Source organism: Carassius gibelio, chromosome B3, assembly GCF_023724105.1.
Source record: "Carassius gibelio isolate Cgi1373 ecotype wild population from Czech Republic chromosome B3, carGib1.2-hapl.c, whole genome shotgun sequence".
Lineage (NCBI taxonomy): Eukaryota > Metazoa > Chordata > Actinopteri > Cypriniformes > Cyprinidae > Carassius > Carassius gibelio.
Window position 1 is genome coordinate 36,653,771 of NC_068398.1, and position 18,456 is coordinate 36,672,226.

The 18,456-nt window shown below is 37.6% G+C and overlaps 2 protein-coding genes and 1 long non-coding RNA gene across 6 annotated transcripts in view; 1 reads left to right on the forward strand and 2 right to left on the reverse strand.

Annotated features, from left to right (window-relative positions):
- LOC127953360 (zinc finger protein 883-like) overlaps window positions 1-18,456 on the forward strand; it is a 375,243-nt gene that overhangs the window by 112,013 nt on the left and 244,774 nt on the right. Inside the window, exon 2 of one of the 3 annotated variants that reach the window (XR_008153147.1) lies at window positions 4,919-6,566. The exons of the other annotated variants lie outside the window; for them this stretch is intronic. The gene's annotated coding sequence lies outside the window, so the exon portion shown is untranslated. The remainder of the gene's footprint in view (window positions 1-4,918; window positions 6,567-18,456) is intronic. 3 annotated transcript variants of the gene reach the window in all.
- Window positions 5,271-18,456, reverse strand: part of LOC127953479 (uncharacterized) — a 181,083-nt gene continuing 167,897 nt past the window's right edge. Inside the window, exons 2-4 of one of the 2 annotated variants that reach the window (XR_008153231.1) lie at window positions 6,146-6,313; window positions 5,894-5,977; window positions 5,271-5,389 (exon numbers count right to left, since the gene is read on the reverse strand). This is a non-coding gene — a long non-coding RNA (uncharacterized LOC127953479). Of the gene's footprint in view, window positions 5,390-5,511; window positions 5,642-5,725; window positions 5,978-6,061; window positions 6,314-18,456 lie in introns of those variants that run through there. The other variant, XR_008153230.1, reaches the window with a different exon arrangement.
- LOC127953438 (uncharacterized) lies at window positions 12,539-16,294 on the reverse strand. The gene is made up of 6 exons (XM_052552688.1): window positions 16,215-16,294; window positions 15,807-15,893; window positions 15,184-15,419; window positions 14,816-14,975; window positions 12,785-12,891; window positions 12,539-12,608 (listed from the first exon to the last, which is right to left on the reverse strand). Exons 1-6 carry the CDS (start codon window positions 16,261-16,263, stop codon window positions 12,558-12,560), a joined length of 690 nt encoding a protein of 229 aa, XP_052408648.1. The 5' UTR covers window positions 16,264-16,294; the 3' UTR covers window positions 12,539-12,557.

Genomic DNA, 18,456 nt, shown 5'->3' on the forward strand with positions numbered 1-18,456 from the left:
ATCAGTTCTCTCTCAAGAGCAGGCTAAAAATCAACTTGGATACATTTTCTACTTGTCCTACATGTTTGCATCTTTACCTTTTGCTGGTTTGCACAGCACGCACACATTTGTTTAGTGAAGTTCACTAAAATTAAGACTCACATAAAGAGTGAAAATGTGCTCAAATTATCACTAAACGTTTGTCATGACATCTCTGCTTGCATGATAAATATTATTTTAGAAATTATTTTAGTTTAACTCGACATAGGCCTACTTGTTCAGTGATAACTACGTAAAAAATAAGATAAAAAATAAGATGCTGAATACAAAGGATTTTGAAAATGACTCACTTCCTGGTGCCAGTGGGTGGGGCTATAACTTTGAATCCTAATAGTCACATATATAAGATCAGTATCATACAACAAACAAACCGATGAAGTTTGATCAAACTCATGTAATGTATGTGGATGTTATATACATGAATAACCGACTTCCTGTTGGGTTTCGAATTTTGCTCCAAGAATCTTTTTTGTATGTATTGGAGAGGTACATGTGTATACCGATTTTCATACATGTACGTGAAACGTACCTCGAGGCGCACACTGTTGAACGTGTATATGTGGCGCTGTTGAGCCATTTTACTTCTGAAACCAATATTAGACGTACATTTTTGCCAATTCTGAGGTGTGTGCAAAGTTTCATGACTTTTTGAACATGTTTAGGCCCTCAAAAATAAGATTCATTTTGGAGAAGAATAATAATAATTAATGCTGCAAGCAGCGATGAACGGGCACTATGGAGAAATATGCGTTTAAACTCATAAATATAAGTAGAATATATCAATGTTTATTCCATATATGTGCCAATCTTCCTGTTGCCAGCAGGTGGCGCTATCATTATAATGGAATATTGGCCTTCAGATGTGTTCAGGGCAGGACTCTTATCGAACGTGAATTTTGGGGAAGATTGAACATTTTATGCCTGAGTTACAACAACTTCTCTTGCTGTGGTGAGACATCAAATTTTGTCATGGCGCCATGGACACGCCCTTCAAGAAAAACTCAAGATCTCCACAATTTAACATTGCACAGGCCTTTAAATTAGACTGACCACAAAAAATACATTAATGTCAAAAGATTTCTAGGAGTAGTTTGTCACAGCGTAAAACATGTCACTTCCTGTTGCCAGCAGGTGGCGCTATAACTATAACTGAATATGGGCATGTAGATCTGTTAAGGGCAGAATTCTTATCTAACATGTCAAGTTTGGGGCAGATTGGACATTGTATGTCTGAGTTACAGCAACTTCCTTTATCATGGCAATGGAAATTTGTCAGGTCGCCATGGACACGCCCTTTAACGAAACCTCAAGATCTTCGCAATTTAACATTGCAAAGGCCTTTAGATTTAACTGACCAAGTTTGGTGTTGATCTGAATAAATCTCTAGGAGGAGTTCGTTAAAGTACAACCCCTGAAAATTGCAAGAACAACGCCAATTTTGCAGAGAAAAATCTAAATAGCCGACTTCCTGTTGGGGTTCGGATTTCGTACCAAGATACTTTTTTGTAGGTATTTGTATCTACCAATGCATTTACTAATGTTAAAAAATATGAGACATTTTAAATTGTTACCAAATCCTTAAATAATTAAGTGTCCTATAGGCATTTGTGAAATAGTTCTGTTTGCATCACAGCTTGGTGTTCATCTGTGAGCTGAACAGTTTTACTGTTACATCCATGAGATTATGTAAATTAAGATTAATCTCAATCACAGGGTGTCAGAGGTCAGTATCAAATGAGTTTGAAATTGTTATTTGCAGCACAAATAAGTATTTTTAGAATTTTTTTTAATCACTGAAACTGTCAGAAAAGGATAAGGCCTAATATATTTCTTAAGCTGTAATGAAAACAGCACAATTACCAACAACAACAACAAAAAAATTTAAAATAATTTTTTTATGGTGATTAAAGAGATGTTTAAGTTCCCCTCTCTCTCCCTGCCTGTCTGCCACTCAGCTCATGCCCATCCCCCACTCACTCACACACACACACACACACACACACACTCACTCAGTCAGCACACATACATTCCTCAAACAGAGGGACAGAGTGAGTTGAGATGTCTGACAGTTTTTTAATTTTCTTTTAATCATACAGTGTTCTAAAGTCATGAAACTATGCATATTTCCTCAGGACGATTTGATCTCTGTATGAAAAAATGATTTTAAGTGTTTGGAAAGACAATTAATGATTCCCTTTTTACTGTCATTTCAAAAAATCACCGCGACAAAACCATTCAAGCTAACCAAAACCCGTTAGCAATTTAAGTTCCTCAATGTTTTTGCAACATGTAGACAAAGTTTGGTGAGTATAGTGAACTTTTCCTCTGAGGAGTATGCATTAAATCACAGCTCAATCTTTTCAAAAATCCATATTCAAATAAAAATAGCCGATTTCCTGTTGGTCGTAGCTGATGACTGTGAATTAGAAAGTTGTCCGTCTTGATAAGAACAATATACGTACCAAGTTTGGTGTCTGTAGCTAAAACTAACCCCCCCACTTTTGACAAAAGGTGGCGCTGTAGAGTGCCTCTTCCACGCCCTTTTAAAAGCTTTTTCCATTGTCTAGCTATCAATAATACTGATAAGTGTTTTGAGTTTCATGTAAATCTGAGGTTGTTATCTGCCTCAAAATCACCATAACAGAATATTCAAGTTTGACACGTTGCCATGGCAACAATATATAAGATATCAATATCTCCACAAGAGATTTACATCGGCCATGTTTTGTAATTATTCTGATGAAGTTTGAAGCAAATCGAATAAAAATAAGATGCTGAATTCAAAGCATTGTGAAAATGACTCACTTCCAGCTGCCAGTTGGTGGCGCTATAACGTTGACTCCTATTAGTCACATGTATACGAACATACATCGAACAAACCGATGAAGTTTGATCAAACTCAGGTAATGTGTGTGGATGTTATTAGGCATTTCCTATTTCTAATTTTTTGCCCTAATTTCAACGCCACGCCACGTACAAACCGCTGACTTCCTGTTGGGCGGAGCCTATGACATGGAGCGCAAAAGTTGTTCGGCTCAATGAGATCTATAAGTGTACTGAGTTTCATTTAAATCCATGCAAGTATTTGTGAGCTATGGTTCAAGATTCCTGAATGTGTTCCAGGGGGCGCTGTAGTGCCCCTGTGCCACAACCGGATCCCAGCCTCTGCGGCGTCCTGATGGCCGCAGGTTCCAATGTGTGTGCCAATTTTCAAGAGATTTTGAGTATGTTAAGGCCCCCAAAAACCCCCGGAAGGTACATAAAAAATAAAAATAAGAATAATAAGAATAAGAATAATCCTTAGGGGAACAATAGGGCCCTGCGCCCATTGGCTCAGGCCCTAATAAACGGAGCAATTCCAAGAGGGTCCTCGCACCATCGGTGCTTGGGCCCTAATAAACGGAGCAGATACAATAGGGTCCTCACACCATCGGTGCTCGGGCCCTAATAATCCTTAGAAAATTAATAGGGCTCTGCGCCCCTTCGAGCTTGAGACCTAAAAATAAATGGAGCAGATACAAGAGGGTCCTCGCACCATCGGTGCTCGGGCCCTAAATATACTTCAATAATTCAAGCACGTCTCATTTTGCAAATGTCACATTACATGATTTTACTGATTTGCACAGGAAATTGGGCTTTTATGGAGGAACGAAAGTGCAGCGCTGCAAAAGTGGGGGGAATGGGGCACAATAATCGTTTTATCTCGATCAATGGATTTTCATAATTATTATAGGCCAAAATCGAAACTGAATCTTTTTTTTTTCGATTAATTGCATAGTCCTAATGATGTTTGCACAAATCTAAATAATGATCTGAGATCTCATCACTTGTCTGCATAATTTCAAAATCATCAACATCAATTCCATGTGACAATATTAAATCTAGAGTATGATTTCAACAATGAGTAGGTCCCGAGACATGTTGTCTAACCCCAATAGAGTTCAGAATGTCTATAAATGCTGATCCCAATGCATCTTTTTCATTATCAACAGGGATATTAAAATCACCAACTATTAAAACTTTATCTGCAGCCAGAACTAAATCAGATACAAACATCACAGGGGATGTATCATTAACATTTGTTTCTCTGGAAAAATGTAAAGCACCATTACTTCAAACAGGTTATACTTGAAGCCTGCCCTCTGAGAAATCCTATAAACTTTGTTATAAATTGAAGCAACACTTCCCCTTTGCCTTTCAGACGCGGCTCATGTTTATAACAGTAATCTTGGGGGGAGGACTCATTTAAAATAATGTAATTATCAGGTTTTAGCCAGGTTTCTCTCAAACAGAGCACATCTAGATTATGATCAGTGATCATATTTAATGAATGTTTAATAACAATAACACCCATTAGATCCATTGTGTAAAGGTTTTTAATTTTTGATGAGTAGACTGTAGCACAAGACTATCCTACGTTTTGAAATTAACTCACTGTAAAAAAAAAAAAAAAATTAAGATGTTACAACGTTATATCATAATGTTATTGTTGTTTTACTTTTATCTCATTTTACAATTACATTAACTTTGCAATTCATCCCTTTGTGCCACCTGGCGGTAGTTTCGTGAATGGTTTTAACATGCGACTGACTTGCAGTTAACGCCGCGGCCCTGTACACATAGCGGTATTACCCATTCTGGTTGTCTACCTACTGTATATATGTATATAAAATATATACATATATTAATTTTACTAGGGTTGTGATGGTGGTAAAGTGGTACAAATCTGCCAACGTCGCATCCCTAGTAAAATTTATATGTCTTGTTTTATACAGCTCAAAAACCCTTGGGTCAAATTGATCCAAAACGATGCTTAAAAAATTTCACCCAGTTAAATTAGCAAAATTACCAAAAATAAGTCATTTTACCTTTATTTCAGAGTTCATTGAAGAAAAAGAGGAAAATGAAGAATCAAGTCCTCAAGAGAAGCAGCATGCATGTGATCAATGCGATAAAATGTTTTTATGGGCTTCACTTCTGAAGAAACACTTGAAAGTTCATGCAAAGAAGAAACCACATTCATGTCATTTGTGTGGTAAGAGTTTTTTGCATGTACAAAGTTTAAAAGAACATCAGAAAATACATACTGATGTGAGAGAGTACGTGTGCTTTGAGTGTGAAAAGACTTTTAGTTCAGTGAGCAGTTTAAAACTACACGAGAGGATTCACATTGGAGAGAAACTTTATAAGTGTTTACACTGTGACAAGAGATTCAGTCGTTCAGCAAATCTGAAAACACATGAGAGGATTCACACTGGAGAGAAACCTTACAAGTGTTCACGCTGTGACAAGAGATTCAGTGTGTCATCAAGTCTGAAAACACATGAGAGGATCCACACTGGAGAGAAACCTTACAAGTGTTCACACTGTGACAAGAGATTCAGTCGTTCACTAAATCACAAAAAACATGAGAGGATTCACACTGGAGAGAAACCTTACAAGTGTTCACACTGTGACGAGAGATTCATTCGTCGAGCAGATCGGAAAACGCATGAGATGATGCACACTGGAGAGAAACCTTATAAGTGTTCACACTGTAACAAGAGATTCATTCGTCGAGCATATCGGAAAACGCATGAGATGATCCACACTGGAGAGAAACCTTATAAGTGTTCACACTGTGACAAGAGATTCAGTAATTCATCAACTCTGAAAAAACATGTGAGGATCCACACTGGAGAGAAACCTTATAAGTGTTCACACTGTGACAAGAGATTCAGTCGGTTAACACATCTGAAAACACATGAGAGGATTCACACTGGAGAGAAACCTTACAAGTGTTCACAATGTGACAAGAGATTCAGTCAGTCAATAGATCTGAAAACACATGAGAGGATTCACACTGGAGAGAAACCTTACAAGTGTTCACACTGTGACAAGAGATTCAGTGTGTCATCAAATCTGATAACACATGAGAGGATCCACACTGGAGAGAAACCTTACAAGTGTTCACACTGTGACAAGAGTTTTATTGTGTCATCAAATCTGATAACACATGAGAGGATTCACACTGGAGAGAAACCTTACAAGTGTTCACACTGTGACAAGAGATTCAGTCAGTCAATAGAGCTGAAAACACATGAGAGGATTCACACTGGAGAGAAACCTTACAAGTGTTCACACTGTGACAAGAGATTCAGTGTGTCATCAAGTCTGAAAACCCATGAGAGGATCCACACTGGAGAGAAACCTTACAAGTGTTCACACTGTGACAAGAGATTTAGTGTGTCATCAAATCTGAAAACACATGAGAGGATCCACACTGGAGAGAAACCTTACAAGTGTTCACAATGTGACAAGAGATTCAGTCAGTCAATAGAGCTGAAAATACATGAGAGGAATCACACTGGAGAGAAACCTTACAAGTGTTCACAATGTGACCAGAGATTCAGTCAGTCAATAGAGCTGAAAAGACATGAGAGGATTCACACTGGATAGAAAGCACATAACCGCAATGTACGTGGGAAGCGTACATTGGCCCATACATGCGGAGATGCATTTAGATGTTTATGTAAATATTTTGTTAGGTATATGTGTTTCGTCCAGACGGATCTAGCATTTTGGGAGAATGAATTCACTATTTCTTTGGGTCCCAGAGTGGATAAATCTGAAAATGACACCTTTGGGTCTTTGTGTTCTGCCAATCCATATATTTTGTGAAACGATGTCATCACCCCACTTCTCTACTATTGTCAGACACCGCTACGTCATGTAACACCAACAACAATGGAGAACTACATCTTTGTGTTCATGCTGCAGAAGCTACTGAGCCTATTAGCTTGATTAAACTTAGTAGTAGAGCTGCACGATATTGGAAGACAACTCGCATCGTGATAATTTGTCTTTGCGATGTATATTGCGTTATGGAAAAAAAATCACCAGATGACTTGAACTGCTCTATTTGGGGGAAAAAAATAATGATTGGGGTGATTTTGTAGGTGAATAAATCAGCTAAGAAAATAGGCAAATTACAAACATAGATAAATATAACAGATAAATGATACAAATTAAATCAAAAAATGCTTTGTATTCTTCAGGTAAGACCAACTGTTACTGTCTGTTACAGTTAAGTCTAATACATTACTGCTGCGTAACATTGCTGACAGAATGCAGTGTTTATAATCTAGAGATCGTAAAGAGGATGTAGCACACACACTGCCAAGTCAAGTGCCAGTGGATTACAGACTTGCACCCGCGAGACCTGATGCAACAGAGAGCGGCGTGGGACAAGACTCGTGTGTGTGTGTGTGTGTGTGTGTGTGTGCGTGTGTGTGCAGGATGCAGGAAAATAAAAAAAAGAATAATCTAAACATAAAAAATCTAAAACAAATTATTTATCTATTGCACAAAAGCAAAAATAAACTATTAAACATAAACAATTAACAGGTGCAAGCGTATGCAGAGCTTCTATTTAGGCTTTAACAATGATTAGTTTGTTGCATGATGAGACTGATGCGAGATACTGATCCAAAAGCACAAGTTTTGTTAAAAAGTTTAATTTCTTTCTTTAATATAGGCTAAGTGAGTTTTTCATTATTGTTGCTGTTTCCATTTAAAATAAATAAAAACATTGAACCACAAACTAAGCATTTGTTTTAAAAGGGGGAAAATACCTTATTTATTTTGGTTACAATATCCATCTTATTAGTTTTTGTTAATAAAATTCAAATGTTTAAATGCCAATGGGAATTTGTACCATTGTACTTTTTATGGCTTGTGTTTTAATTAATAGGCTAATAATGAACCACATACTACTATAATTTTAAAGAAAGGGGAAATCCAAATACTTTTTTTGTGTGTTACAATGCAAATAAAACATTTTCCTTATATTGTTAATAAAAGTTCAAAGTTTAATAAGAGAGAATTTGTCATCGTACTGTTTTAGCATGTTTTGTTATTAAAAATAATGGGCTAATAATGAGCCACAAACTAAGATTTCATTTGAAGTAAGGGGAAAATGTAAATTCATTATGCATATTTTTATTAGATTAGATTAGATTCAAACTTCATTGTCATTGCACGTGGGTACAAGGCAATGAAGTATTGTAGTACAGGGGAAAAGTGATGCATCATAAAATTAGAAAAGAGAGGAGAATAAAAACAACACCCACACTATGCTCCTTTGGGAGCAGTGTGAGAACAGGTAAAACACCGCAGCACAAAAGCACATAATCAATACACCTTAAACACACAATTTTACAACTGGAGACAGAAATTGGGGCGTCAAGCTAATCCAGCGCAGGCAATCAGCCATTTGCCATTACAGCGCTGGTCACAGACCCGCTTCTCAGACTGGCGGTACAAAGCGGCGAAAGTGGATACTGAACAAAATTCAGTGTTGTACTGTTATGTATTAGTTATATTAGACAGCAACTTGTCTTTTGTCAATCATATTTCCCATGTTACAAAAACTGCATCCTTCCATCTTAGAAACATTCCCAAGCTACGAAACATGTTATCTGTTTCTGATGCAGAAAAGCTAGTTCATGCATTTATGACCTCTAGACTGGACTATTGTAATGCACTTCTAGTGCCGCGTTTCCACCGCAGGAACTTTACCCAGGAACTGGGGACTTTGGCCTGGTACTCGGTGTGTTTCCACCGCAGGTACCAGGAACTAAATAAAGTTACGGGTAAAAAAAAATGCCACTCAGAAAGTCCCTGCTGGCGAGGTGGTACTTTTTCAAAGTTCCGGAACTTTCGGGGCAGTACTTGGGCGCTAAACATCCTGATTGGTTGAGTTCACGCAGCATTGGTTGAGTTCAACCACCATTTATTCGGATCAACATTTTTTAAATATTAATGTAATTGTGCTATGAAATGTAATTTTAAAAGTATTTCAGGCAAGAATGTAGTTGTTTAAAATTCAAATCTGTGGTTTATTTATAAAGACAGCGCCTATTTAAAAATGTGTTTCGCCGATGTCAAAAACGGTCAGCTCCACGCGACCAGCAGGAGCTCAGTGATCATCTATCCGCAGAGAAGCAGCCTCACCTCGGCTAGACCTTCTGATATGTGCCGCTGGCTCTGATGTCTCTTTAGTGGTTAAACATAAAATATAATTCGTTTTTGGTAAATCTAACAGGTTATCTTTGGTCTGTATTCAACTTACCTATATGTTAAAATGAAAATAAAGAAGGCAAATTTATATAATATTTCGTTTCATTGTAATGGCTGTATATATACACATATCTATAACTAAGTACATTTCTGCAGCTGTTATTATGGGAAAATGAAAACAAAAGGAGGCAGTGGTATTTGAAAACCTATTTCGTTTTATTGTAAATATACAGAGAGGAAAATTGCAGTAGCCAAAGCGAGCTGACTGATATTATCAAGTATGCTGCTGGATTTGCGGCGTCGCGGACATTACACTCCCGAGTCGAATGCGCAAAGTCTGAACTACCGAGAATGCAATTCCTAAATCAGCGTACTTTGTATTGAGAAATGCCCGCAGACCTATGTCACCAGTCTATTTGCCTAATCTTTCCGGTACTTTACACCGCAGTGGAAACGCAGAAAGAAACCGGTCTGGGGGGAAAAAAGTTCCTGGGAAAAAAAGTTCCTGGTACAAATGTTCCGGGTAATTTAGGTGGAAACACGGCATAGGTGGTAGCCTTGCTTCTTCAATAAACAAGCTACAGGTAGTCCAAAATGCAGTAGCCAGGTCAAGAAAATATGATCATATTACCCCAATTTTACAGTCTCTGCATTGGCTACCTATTGAGTTCCGTATCAGTTACAAATGATCATAACTTCCCTGTAAGGCCCTAAATGGTTTAGCTCCTACGTACCTAACTAGCCTTATACCACGTTACAATCCATCACGCTCCCTAAGGTCACAAAATGCCGGACTTTTGGTATTTCCTAGGATAGCAAAGTCCACTAAAGGAGGTAAAGTATTTTCACATTTGGCTCCCAAACTCTGGAACAGCTTTACTGATAATGTTCAGGGTTCTGACACACAAATGCGCATTTTATTCTTTAGCTTGGGTTAAACTAATTAATTTTACTTTGTTGGATCAGCAGCTATGCTAATGATGTCTCTATTTGTTTCTATGTTTTGCCACGGGATTTACATCCCATGGTAACTAGGATTTACACAAGCTCTTGTCTGGATCCAGAACACCTGAGAAGAGATGATGCTGACCCTCAGAGGACCCCAGATGATGCTATCCCTGAATCAATAAATAAAACTAACAAATATTGCTAAAAGTGTGACTGCATCATATAATAATTATTAATTATTAATAATATTAATAATGTTCATCGTCTGGATGAAAAAATACTGTCATATGTGCACAAACTGATGCTGTGTTCACACCAAACGCGAATAGAGCGTCAAAATCGCGCCTACTTTGCGAAATTGTCGCGCGTCTGAGGCGAAATCCGCTTCTTGTGGGATGGGCAAGTGCTAGCGGTTGCCTGTTTGCAAGATGGCTGAAGTTGATCGAGCAGTCGGGTCTTTTCCACTTTTTCCTGCACACATCCTCTGAATAAACGCATTATCTTGTTAGCGAAAAGTAGCTGTAGGGGGAAATTAGTTGTAAAAAAAGCGGGAAGGCCGTGGGTCGATAAATGTATACTTGACTCAAAAGTTAAATGTGTATTACAACACACTCTTCCAAGCAATGTCCTTTTTATTCCTGAAATATGAACTTGTGTGTGATACTTGTGTCATAAAGCTCCGGTTGACTGCTCACTGACAACATCATTCATTCCTCCATGTTGAATGAGTGACTCCTGGGCAGGCTCCTGATTGGTTAACGTGGTGCAAATTGATGCAAGTCTTCCGCGCTGCGCCCAACGCCTCATTCGCACCGCGAGACCGCCAGACGCGCATAAACGCACCTTTGCATTGACTTCGAGCATTGAAATCATTCGCGCCAGACGCTCTATTCGCGTTTGGTGTGAACACAGCATGACAATCACCACTTATCAGCTATTACTAAATAGAAACATAATTTTTTGTAAAGTTGCTTTGTAATGATTTGTATTGTAAAAAGCGTTATACAAATAAACTTGAATTGATTGAACATTCATTAGGAAAACAGTGCATCAATAATGCAAAATGACCGTTATAGGCAGTTCACCGTTGAAGTGATGTCATCTCTGTTAAGTTTAAATAGTGTCTGTGCATTCATTTGCAATCAAGTCAATGATATCTCTGTATATGTTTTTTTTCTGACTTATGTTTTATGTATTCCTGGATGGTGTCCTTGAATACCGAGGAAGGCATTTTTAAATAAAATGTATTATTATTATTATTATTAACTAGAGCACTTTCATCAGGCTTCTCAGTGGGTGCATCACTGAGTGGAGAGAACCTGTTTGATGTTTTGATCAGAACAGAAGAGCGGTGTTTTGACCCGCGACTACAGCACTATTCGGACGGGACTAGTTTTCTAAACTACGTTTGAGTTTCGATTCTTACCACCTGACGTCTGTGATTTTCATGTACCAATTCGGACAGGATTAGTATCTCCGTGTTCATTACAGAGGTGGGAGGGTCTGATTTGTGCATCTGGGCGTCACAGAGGTCACTCGCTCTGTATGCGTGCATTTAATTCATTTAGAATGATTGCCTTAGTATTATTACACAATAATTACTAAATGGCTAGTATAGCAAAACCATGTTAATGTGTGGTTCCTTTAGTTTAACTTGTTTTTCTTTTTCTTTTTTTTTAATTAAATGTAGTTAAAACATTATGACTGAGTACATAAACTGAGTACATAAATGAACGTGAGTAATCTTACCTGATGCTGATATTACAATCCCAGCTAGAAATGCTACGTTCCCAGGACGTTCTCAGAACGTCCCCACTGGTGTCAAGGACGTCGCCTAGTAACGTCCCAGGAACGTTCATAGACGGTCATGATGTGGAGTTCTTTAAAGGGTCTGGGGACGTTATTTCGCGGACCTTCACAGAACATTCAGGACGTTATCGGAACGTTTAGGGGACCATGTTTTATTTGCAAATGTGACGTTCCCAGGACGTTCTCAGAACGTCCCCACTGGTGTCAAGGACATCGCCTAGTAACGTTCCGGGAACGTTCGGAGACGGTCATGATGTGGAGTTCTTTAAAGGGTCGGGGGACGTTATTTTGAGGACCTTCACAGAACATTCAGGACGTTATGTGAACGTTTTCAGAACGTCCCCACTGGTCTCAAGGACCTGTAGGGAACCAAACTAAAATTTTACTGCAAAAAACACTTGTTCTTTCAGAACTTTAATCAGGAATAAGCATGCACGTTTAATACATTCAAAGATAAAATCAGTCATTTATTTTGTGTGAACAAAAACAGATTATAAATAAATTATATATTACATTATATATATATATATATATATATATATATATATATATATATATATATTATACACACACAAATATTAAGAAACAGTAATAACAACAAGAACACATATTTATATAAATTTTATGTTGTGTAAATGGTGAACAACAAATAAATAAAAAAATTATTTATATTAAATATATAGTGTGTGTGTGTGTGTGTATCAGTCACTGTCTCCATCTTCAGGAGGTGCCCGAAATTGTTCTTCCGCTGCCTGAAAAAATTAAACATTATATTTATCAATCACTTCAATGACTCTTTAATTACTTTTAACTCCACTTTGTTTAAGTACCGGTACTAAGTAAATAAATCAAAACAGTTATTTTATTCTAGAGAATAGAGAGAGAGAGAGAGAGAGAGAGAGAGCTCTCACTGAATAAAACAACTTACAGGTGTCGCAACCAACTTGGCACGGTGAGGTGCATGTTTGAGGGTTTCCCCTATACATGTATCAATTTCCTTTTCTGTGTGTTTCGGAAATTGTTTGGCACAAGCACCTAGAAGAGAAAAAAAAGGTAACAAAATAAATGTGAAAGTCTCAGGGCTCCAAACTATGCTGAAAAGTTTTTACAAGAACAATAGTCACAGCTCCACCGAACAAAAATTGAAAAAAGAGACACTTAAACGTTTAAAATGGACCATTATTATGACGTTATTGTTATACATGATTACATTTTTAAATATGACTAGGCTATTATAGTTATAATTATAATTTGATTATTTTATATTTTTTATTTGTTATAATATCCCATTAGTCCTAATAGATGCGATATTTCTGTAGTACTTTTATAAAGAACACCGCTTTCTCACATAACGCAGTGAAGCAGCCCTGCACGAGAGCAATTGATTCTATAATAAGAACTGATCAACCGATTCAGTCCAATCGCCTCGGACAGCACCGGGGAACGGCACCATGTGGAAATAATATTGCTGATGATGCAATTGCCCTGCTCCCTCCAAAATGGATACAAATGCATATTCAACAAGCGGGTTAAAATAATCTAAATAAATATATGACGATTATCACTATTGACATAAAATGTGAAAATAAATTAAAAGTGTTATCCTACGCCATATTACAGTAAGTCAGCCTATACATGACATGCAAAATTGAGCATTATAAACAATCAGACACGAATCTGATGAACTCATGATGCAATAACCAATCATATGAGTTTAGATAAGAGTGAAGAAAAAAAACTGCTGGTTCGCGGGAGTTTTTTTCCGCGTTCACGCCACTGCCGCTCACCTCAGACAGAGACAGACACAATCTGGATTTCACTGAATTCACTCGAGGAAAACTGTATATGTAAGTGAGATATTAATTTATAATCCTATTGTTTTTTTCATGCTACTAAAATAATGACTTGATTTTGTAATCGGAAAAACGAATTAACTAATTCATAAATGGTTCTTGTGATAGTATACAATAATTTGTATTTATTGTAATATTGCAATTGTTTTTGTGTTTTTTGAAATTAAATATAAGCATAGGCCTATATGGTGTAGCTTACATTTAGAGTCCTGCACGGGTTCGGGTACCTGTAGGTTTTTGCTCAAACGGATGAAAAATATCCACCCGTGTCGGACACGGGAAATACGGGTTTTAAACAATCACATGCAAATGTAATGCATATTTTTAGCAACACATCTACAAAAATATGCCTGTATTTCAAGTTGATAAAATAATTTTTAATAAAATAATTTAAAATCCATATCAGTTGATTTGTGTCCACGCGCCACGCCCTGAATCTATAACGTTACCTAATGTGGGAGAATTTTGGAGTTCACTGAAGAAAATATTGTGAACTGCTTATTTGCTGCATGCATTTTCGTGTTCGGAAATGTGGAACTTCATTGCTGAGGAAGCACAGATAACTGGTTAAGTGAGGAAGCTCATTAAATAACTTCATATCTATTTTCTCACAATATTTTGTCACCTATATCACAATACATCTGTTTTTTTCTTATTTTTTTAATTCTCATATTTACATTTACATTTATTTGTTTAGTTTATTTTAATAAAGTTTTGAAATCCAAAAGTACACTTTTTGAGCAATATGAATAAGTGAATAAGTAAAACTAAAACCATATGAAACATTTATGATTATTAGTGATGAAAACAGTTGTGCTTCTTCACATTTTTGTGTTTTTTTTTAGGGTTATTTGATGAATTAAAGAAAAAAAAGCAGCATTTATTTGAAATGTAAATCTTAACTCTCTTTTCTGTTCAATTTAATGCATCCTTGCTGAATAAAATGTTTTTTTTTTTACTTTTTTTTTTTCCGTTTAGAAGTCAAAAACGAGAAAACATATTATTCGAAGGTACAGGGACAGTACAGGCATTTTTCTGTTTATCATTTGCTCTTTAAAAAGTTGCATGATGAAGTGAAAAGAAGAGAGAAGTTTTGAAAAGCATACTTAAAACAATATGGTGGAGGGCTGTCCCAATGAAGGTCAGTTTTCCTTTTCGGCCTTTAAGGCTGTAATTTGACCAGGCCTCATTGGTGGCTATTTTTCGAAGGATTCTCCTCACAGCGTCTCCAATGTTGCTACCTCCCATCAGGCTCAAAAACTGTATCTATGCAACATTTAAAGATAAATGAAGCAAATGTTAGTATTGCAATGGCACATGGAGCAGGGTTAATTGCGGACACACAAGCAAATGCGAGAAATGTATGTATTTCATTCAGATAATTTAGCCTACATGCACACAAATCTACATTTTGAAATTAAAAATGTCACTTTGTCACAAAAAGGTTACTGACCCCTGTGCTATATCAACATACCATCCTTTTTTTCCCTTCTGGGTCCTCAAGTTTTAATATGAAAGCTTGCAGCTCCTGCAATGTTTTGCAGGGCCTCTCAATGGTCTCCTGTGGTGGTGTTGTGATGGTTGCCGGACCAGGACGATTCTGTTGAATAGCCTGGATCAGACGCTCAATAGAATTAGAAATATCTGTCGACATTCTCTCTATTGCGAGGAGCATCCGCTGCTCAGATTGCTCGATGAGATGCTGGAAATCTGAAAAATTTAGATGGGTGAGATGATGATGGTGGAAGGGGGGGTTCATCTTGACATTTAGTTATTTGCTTAATATTCAGGCATATGTGTGGTACTTCAAGAAATAAAATACAGACATTGGCATGACTGTATTGCCAGATGCAATAGCTACAGTATGGTCTTATTTGGATAGTAAGTCAAGTCATCTTCATTTATATAGCACTTTTAACAATGCAGATTGTTTAAAAGCAGCTTTACAGAGATGAATGTATAATGTAAGGTAACAGAGATGCAAAACAATAAAAAAAAAAAAAAAAAAATGCAGCCATAATCTTAATTTTTTGAAGATTAAAAAAAAAAAAAATTATTTTAACAGATGAATAGAATATCAACATTAAAAATGCATACCATGAAAAGTATTATTAGCAGAAAGATTTGGCAGGGATGGCTCATCTTCCTCAGGTGAGTGAGCTGTGATGTCAGGAGGTGGTTTGTCTAAAAACAGACATTGAAAGCATGGGATAAACTCAGTTCAGGGGAGTTGAATACTTTCACAAGGAATTTTACACAAAATGCCATGACAAAAAATACCAACCTACAACTCACACAATATAAGACACTCCAACCAAATTCAAAACATTTTTAAAATAGGATTTTCATTAGAAATCTGTTTGTACTGTATTTCACACAAAATAGCTTCTTCCCGTCAGCTGGCAATGCACTTATTTTGCCTGTTCACTAATTGACGCACCACCATCAAATCAACACAACACAAGAAATGACACATGACAATGAAAAGTTAAATCTGTTACTTACAACTTGGAGGCTTTGGGAGGCTTGATGGCTTCTGAGAGGATGTGGACATTTTTCTCCTTTTTTTGGTAGGAATCTCACATTCTCCTATTTATTCAGGATGAAACAGTTTATATATAGTTTAGTTTTATAAGAGTAGTTTTCTCTGTAATCATGGCATGATTTTTATACATAAAAAGTGGAGTAATGCATCACTCTCGGTCCAGTATTTTGATGGCACTTTTTTTTCCCGCTCTTTTAGCACCTCTTCTTCTGTGTCCACGTTTGAACTTTCTACAGCTTTTTTGGCTCGTTCTCTGGCTGTCTTATAGTTGTCTAAGGACAGAGCAAATTTGAGTTGTCTTTTTAGTTTTTGTAATCATTTTACTGTGTAAAGGCAGTGTACCTCCATATGACTATATATTTATTCAGTTTTCTCACCAGTCTCGGAGAGTATTCTTATTTTGTGCCGCTTCCAGAGCTCCTTATCTGGCCTTTGGGAGGCCTTTGCCATGGCAGCAGCGTTTCTACGGGGCCAGTAGCAAATCAGAACCTAAAACATTTCAGGGAATATGTTATTTCCGGTATTACGTGTGTGTGTGTGTGTGTGTGTGTGTGTGTGTGTGCGCATGTCCCCTTACCCCATTCACCTCCTCTACCCATAATGCAGGCGCCACAGCAATTGCATTTTCTTGTTCAAAAATAACTATGTAAAATCCAACCTACATTACAAACAGAAGAACAGACACTCCTTAGAAAAGAGGGCCAATATACAGTATATGAAATCTAAATTAAGACATTAAAGCAATGACAGAAAAAAAATAATACTAACTATGTACATATTTCCATATTTCATTAATCAAGGTCATGAAGGAGAGAAAAGACAACTTTGCGGCCATGCCCGTCCTCAAGGATCATTGCCCTTCCTTGCAAGTTTGTCTTGTCCAGGATCTCCATCTTTGATGGACCACATACATAGGCTCCATAGATCATCGAGTCACATGGCTCATAAAGGTACGACGTTAAGTGCGAGAAGACTCTACATAAGAGCTTTCCGGAGTTGGTCCTCTCCAGAACTTCACAGCAGGATGTTGGGCTAACAATGTAAACATTATTAGGATGTTTCAATTGTATTGGTTTCTCTTCACTTGTTTGTATAGGAATCTGTGAACGTTCTTGGAGCCGTTTTGCTGCTTGGACTAGAACATGGTTTCCTGATCTAACCATCTTCTTCAGCTGGTGCATGTAGCTCTCAAATGCAAAGGCACTGCATTTGTCTAATGATCCATATGTGGTGGCATCAGCAGTGAGGTGAAGCAGTGAGTGCACATTGTACACTAGGAATTCTTTCCCATATATATGCCGGCCTTGTTCTACAAAATATGTGAGGAGCTCATGGGCATACACATTGTGGGTTTGTGTTAAATGTGGAGACACTAGTATACACAAAGCCACACTAAAGGCCATGAAATGACTGTACAGGGTTTCTGGCAGGATTCCCCGGAGAACAACTTTGCCAGTGTAGAGCATAAACTGCCTGGATTCAGTGGCCTTCCACCTCTCCAATTCCTCCAGACTGCGTGGCTTCCTGGCAAAAATATGGGGTATGTCATTTCTCAAGTTCCTTAGCCTCTGATTGACCTCCCTCAGCTGAGCCGGCGATAGCCGATGCCCCGACTTGCCCTGTGACCATAGTAGGAGCATTTTTCTCATCACTCCCAGGCAGCACTGGTGCATGTAGTCAGCAGGGAAAGACTTGATCATGTCAATTTGGAGATTGCTGAAAGGGGACACAGCATTTTCGTGATGATGTTCTGGCTGGTGTTGCTCTCTAAATGAGACATCGTTCCTCAAAGTGAGGTCATGCACTTGTTGGTAAGTGATGCGTCCCTCCCAGTTGCCTTTTTGGGTGCATTTGTCACAGCCATAGTAACCTGAGAATTGTTTGATGCACTTCAGCATGGCTTTTGCTGGTGCATCACAGGTAATGCATCTCAATCTTACATTGAGTGTTGTTTCTCCCCATGCAAAGCCATTCATTAGAATCATTTTCAGTTCATCTGATATGACTTTAATGAAGTCCAGTGATTTGGGCTTGGCCTCAGTGAGGGCAATGGTCAAAGGAAATGTGCTTGCTGGTTTTAGATGTACTGTGCAGAGTACAGGCCAGAAAGATTTACCAGTGCTCTTAAAGAGTGGCAGTCCATCTACATTGAGGGAAATCTCAAGCTCAGTGATGTCTTTTGCATAATTGTAGGGATATCGA